At 28.5% G+C, this 6,186-nt stretch overlaps 1 protein-coding gene across 1 annotated transcript; it reads right to left on the bottom strand.

Moving 5' to 3' along the window:
- Positions 1–5,694, bottom strand: LOC105462520 (UPF0518 protein GK23746-like). The gene is made up of 5 exons (XM_011709164.1): positions 5,301–5,694; positions 2,428–2,639; positions 649–900; positions 427–577; positions 1–336 (listed from the first exon to the last, which is right to left on the bottom strand). The coding sequence occupies exons 1-5, from the start codon at positions 5,448–5,450 to the stop codon at positions 10–12; spliced, it is 1,092 nt and encodes a 363-aa protein (XP_011707466.1). The 5' UTR covers positions 5,451–5,694; the 3' UTR covers positions 1–9.
- Positions 5,695–6,186: the final 492 nt, after the last annotated feature.

Genomic DNA, 6,186 nt, shown 5'->3' with positions numbered 1-6,186 from the left:
AGGTCAAGGTCATTGGAGCAGCCTCCTTTCATCGATATATTTACCTTTATGTGTAATTGCTCTTTTATAACTTAGTAAATCAATACTCACTTGTAACAATGCCGGACCCATGACAGGAATCAGAAAACCTTGATATAAAAATTCAAGTAATTGTTTTTGTACCATTGGATGTGCTACCTGTGCAACTGCATTGCAAAATTCTAGAGAATTCATAAGTTGTGTAAGTGCAGGTAAGTCATTTACATCATCTGGTGTCAATTGATGCCAATCATCTGTTTCAATGTCGAGTTTCCTTGGAAGTAAAGAATAAAGGCCACTTAATCCTGTAGCTAGTACCTAAGTGAATATAGACAATATTGTTTATATTACTTTTGTGTACAGTTTTGCAAGCATGTTTTATTCAAAAGCAATAATTACATTACTTACAGGACATATATTGGAATGGTCAGCAATATATAATCCAACTTCGTCATTTTTTTTTGAAAGTGACATACACAATAACATTGCATCACGTGCTTGCTGACCGACATCACCTTCTCGATGAATATGAGGTATTAATAGATTAAATATAATGAATCTGAAATTGTTAATTATTTATATAAAAATTATATACTCATATGCACTATTTATAAAAAAATAAGTTGTTACTTATTCTTTCCAGGTGCAGTTGGTTGAAAAAACAAGTCAAGTAATGCCATGTTTTGCATTAAGGCAACGCAAAGCTGATTCAACAATACTACTAATTTTTTTTCTACTTCTAATGGCATAACATCATTTGCACATTCTTCTAACAATCGTAGAAGTGGCCTCATAACTGGCTCATGTGCAAGAAGAATACCGCTATGTGAAACTAATAATTCATATAGTTTTATTTGTTCCAATCTTACAGCATTATTAAATCTGTAAACAAAATTTCATGTGTATAGGTAATGTATAATACAGTAACTTACATATAGAAATAGATAGCAAAATAGATATACATATAAATATAAATTTATAAATTCTTATTCCTTTCTAATGAGAAAATTATATCCAAGCTTGTTTAAAAAATAAAATCTTTGGACAATATTAAATAAGAAAGAATAGGTACTATTTCTAAAGAGATTACTTTAACTGAAAAATATCGTAATAAATGTTATATTATAAAATATAAAAAATTTGTAAGATCCAAAAATTTAGACTAAAAGTCTTGATGCGATATTAAATGTTGATTACTTAATTAAGTGATGATTTCTCAAACACAATTCTAATATCTAATATATATTAAAGTAAAAAAAAAAAACTCGCTTTATATCTTATTGTTAGTTGTAAAAGAATATAATAGTGTTATTCATTAACATTTACAGATATGCAATATGAATTCACAGATCTATTGGACATGATAGTTTTTACCGGGAGCGTCCCGTTTGACCACGTCCCGATTGACCATGGCCACTCACAGTGGCCAGTGCCTAGAGATTTTCCACTGTTCAAGTGCTGTGAGTAGTTGGTGGTCAATCGAGACGTGGTCAATTGATTATCACCCGTTTTTACCAATCTACATTTTATTATATAAATTAAATCTATATATATTTACGATCCTGAAAACTAATGCAATTCTGTCTTAACTGTTTGAGTGCTTAAAATAATCGTGAAAATCTATGCAGAAAATGTCAAGCAGCACGTTTTTGTTGAAAACCATGACAAGTATCGGTAATAAATAAAATTTACTGAGACAGTAATAAATAAAAATAGAATTTATTAGAGGTGTACTTCTTTAATCTACTTTTAATAAATTTAAAAAATATCTTAATTGCAAGGTCTAATCAAGTTCTAAGAATTGTGACAGATGTCGACAGATTGTGATGTTTGTCGGCATTTTTTTATACGAAAAATAAGCAACATTGTGCATGGTACTCAAATGGTTAATATAAATCTTTTTACAATTTGAAAAATTTTTTGCATTTACTATGTAGCTTGTTCTACTTGTAAAACTCTACCATGACAGATGATCCGCAAATTATGAAATACAAATATTCCTATATATAAATTAAATTTCTTTTGGATTTTTTGTTTTGAATGTTATTTACCAATCTAAAAAATCTTCTAATACGCAATTTGATTAGAATTTTAAAATATTTTATTCTTTGCATCTGTCATATCTGATTCGCCATTTTTAATTTTTATTTTGATTTTATTTTTATACGTAGTATTTCAAAAATATTTGAAAAACTAAACAAGATATAACATTCCTTTTTTATAACACGTCGGACATGAAAGATACATTTATTACAAAATACAAATAAATATAAGTAGAGGTATATGGAATATGTATCTTTACCATATTTATTTGTATGTATATAGAATAATATATACATTATAACAGTAAAGATATGCAATATTATGAGATATTGTGTATATGTATATGTTATAAGAGTAGAGATGTACCTTCCTGTATGTATACTCCAATCGTACAGCTTAACAAGCAAATTTTCACTTAACAAATATTCTAAACATGGAGAATGCGTTGCAGTGTTACCCTGTTGATAATGATTATGCAAATTTGAATCCCGTAGCTCTAATATCAGTAACGTCACCATTTGGTCGATATGATTAACAACTCCAAGTACGTCATCTTGACTAGGTATTCCTTTAGGAGGCTGAAAAATATACAAATTAATAATTTACTAAGAAGAATAGAGTTAGAAGGTTTAATAGCAACTTTCAAACTGATTTTTATATTGATATTTATTGCTTTTTTTAATTATTTGCATCTTGTAATAAATCTTTTAAATTACTAATAATAGGATTATATTTTCAAGTGTATAAAATATAGCCTTAGAATATTATAAGATCCACATAAGTTGTTATTTATTTCTTAATGTTGTCCTATGAATGAAAAAAATTCTTAAATATTTTCAAAATGTCAAAATGTTTTGATGAATCCTTTATTAGATTTAATTGAATTTTAAATCTAAGATAATGTACACAGAATGTAAATATTAGTTTGCAAAATATAATTTATTTTAAATATTGTTTAAAAAATGCCATATGTGATCTGAAGTGGATTAGTGCTTAATAATAATTGTATAAATCAATTTACAATTTCCAATTCAGTTAAACAATGCCAAATATTTGTCAGTCCCGATACACAGCCCCAAACTAAATCTGGACTACATATCATAAATTGAATTGACAAGCAATTTAATAATTTTGGTGTCAATGAGCATCTTATTAAATTCTGTAAAATAACTTATTGTGAAAAATCCTGGCTGTCAATCCAGTGACTAAAGTAATATTTTTCGCAATAAGTTTTCTACAGATTTTAATAAGATGCTCATTGATATCAAATTTACTAAATTGTTTCTCAATTTAATTTGTGATATTAATAATAATCTGGATTTAGTTTGGAACTGTGTTTTAAGACTGACAAGTATTTGGCATGTTTATTGGAAATTGTAAAAATTCATACAATTATTATGAAGCACTAAGATCTTATGGCATATGGCATTTCTAAAAATTTATCTGTAGTTCGTCAGTGTCTGCTAGCCGAATTATTTCTCATTATTCGCTCGATCGCCAGACCTGTTAGAGATCTCCAATAAAACCTTCTTAGTTTTACCGCTTTTTACGAAAAGGCATTTAAATATCAAGCTCTAATATCGTTATACTTTCTTTTCAGTGCTTACAATTTGCAATTATTATTTAGGCTTTGGATTTACGTGATTTGATGCGTACAGTATTACGATGTACAGATAATTGTTTGCCGCACTAAGTCTGTGCAATTCAATAAAATCGGTTTTATAATTCCACACGTCGTTATTTTCCTATCTATTCACCTATGGCCTAACTGTCTCCTGTATCGGTCTCTCTGTTTTTGTCTGACAATGAGCTTATGTTGTCCTTTTTTTGTGCGATCTAACAGCTGATCGGTTCCGCGAATTCGTCTGCCTGAATACGTTTGACTGCTTTCTTATATACTCGAGTTTACACACAAATAAAATTTTATAATTAAAAGAATGTTTTACACAGGTTAAATTTTATAATTAGCTAGGATAGAGACAATGCAATTGCCACATGCATATACATGTTTACTTTTTAAATAAAAGTTTAGACAATTTTTTGCTTTATCAAGCAGAATTCCATTTACATTTTTTAATTTTCTAGAAAAACAATTTTGATGTAACTTGCATTTTTCATATATTTTGAATAAATAATGAATGATATTGCAAACTTTACATTCTAGCAAAAAATTTATCAGAACATATTAAACTATATGCTAGAGCTATGTACTAAATGATACAAAATATACTAAATAAACTAATTAACAAAATGTACTAAAAGAAACTAACATTTATTTACAGAAGAACAGATAGCAAAAATATTATATAGCTAGCACTAATATTTTATAATTTTATGCATATGGTTATAATGAAAATAAAAGCATTAACGCATTTCCAAAAAGTATTTTGTATCGTGACATCGAATAATGCAAAATATTAAAATGCCAAATTTTAACAGTAATTAATTTTTATAAAAAGTGATTCTACTATAAGTTTTATAAAAAATAGCTTATTTGTAAAGTTATCTCATGTACTTTTATATTTAAATTGTTTTATTTATTACTTTTATATTATTTTCCTATCTTTATTAAGGATGTTTAATATGTACAATAGTAGCAAAAAGTTAAAGGACTTTGATTAAATTCTATATAATTTTTAAAATAATAGGAATTTAATAAAAATTTTACAGATTGTTCTTATATATGTTTGAAGACTTATAACAAAAGCCGGAGTCGATTCATTGAAGCAATCCAAAGTTATAAGGATTTTAATTTGGATTTTTAGGTTTGATTTAGCCATAGAATTCGAAAATTCTCAGGAAAAAAGCAACAGAAGCATTTCTGCGCTCTAGTTCTGAATAAATGATAACATTCTGCACAATCCTTATTACTCAAACTATATGAGAAGAGCATATTCGTCAAAATCAAAGTCCTTTAACTTTTTGTTACTATCGTACGTATTAAACATCCTTAACAAATTATTATCTTTAATGTTTTAAGTTTTTCTTTTAGTCAATGTCATAGACCTAGTCTAGCCTATTCTATTCTATTTATTAAATGACATTAACATTTTTATAGGTTATGTCTAGATTAGTCACACATATTTTATATTTAATCAATAAATGTTAGTCGCGTAATATTTTTTTATAAAGCTTTAAAAATGATTTTAAAAAGGAATATCTTTCAGATGCACATATTATCCTGGAGAGAAATATAAATTTCAAAATAATAAAGAGTTCTCTAAAATATTTATTCTTACTAAAGAATGTAGAATAATTTCATAAATCTGTTGTGAATGTTTGCAAAAGCTATCATAACATGCAGACGGATCAGCATCTTTTGGTGGCGAGTCTCTGGATCGTTGTTTGCTGAAACTTGTTCGCCGTGGGCTATTTCGTATCCAACTCATTGTTTTTTCACAGTATATTTTACACAATATAGTCAACGTAATTATCACTTCCGTAATCTCACAATTTTCGTCTTGGGCAAAGTGTACTGAGATGTGATTGAGTCTATTGTCAAGTCAGTCAAGTGTCCCTTTTAATATGTTAATCGCCTATACATTAAAACAGCGCAATAAGAATGATATGATAACGAGTTACATATTCATTAAACAATCCATGACTCATTGTACTACATACAGATACATCACTGTATGTACCACATACATGTGTCGAATAACAGAACTAGCCAATATAGCCGAGTTTACATCGTCAAACGCATGATGTAAGGGTGCATTCCCACTGAGCGCGTCACGCGTCGCGTTATCCGAATTGACCAATCAAAACATCTCATTTTATACCCTCGTGAAGTTAGCCCGCAAGATGAAAATTTCTGAACGAGTAAATAATGCTCAAAATAATGCTCCCAATTTACTCCGTCCATATTGATAAATATAAAAAATTGCTCCCTTTTAGTTTTTTTTTTAAATCCAAAAAACGATTTTTTACGAAAAACGTCCATAACTTTTGATCTAATTGATATTTTTTAACAAATGAGGACTCGACTCACTCAGATCTCGGCAGTCAATTTAGTATTTGTCACGCTGTCATTTTAACGGGCGGAAAAGAACTTAGAATCTGTGCGCGGTTGAAAATCGAGTGCCTAAGATCGCTCCTGGAGAGAAAGAGAAGCCCCGCGCACCC

This window comes from Wasmannia auropunctata, unplaced genomic scaffold, assembly GCF_000956235.1.
Source record: "Wasmannia auropunctata unplaced genomic scaffold, wasmannia.A_1.0 LD336097.1, whole genome shotgun sequence".
In the NCBI taxonomy this organism is placed as follows: domain Eukaryota; kingdom Metazoa; phylum Arthropoda; class Insecta; order Hymenoptera; family Formicidae; genus Wasmannia; species Wasmannia auropunctata.
The sequence above is the reverse complement of the archived record's forward strand: the minus strand, read 5'-3'. Positions and strand labels throughout refer to the sequence as shown.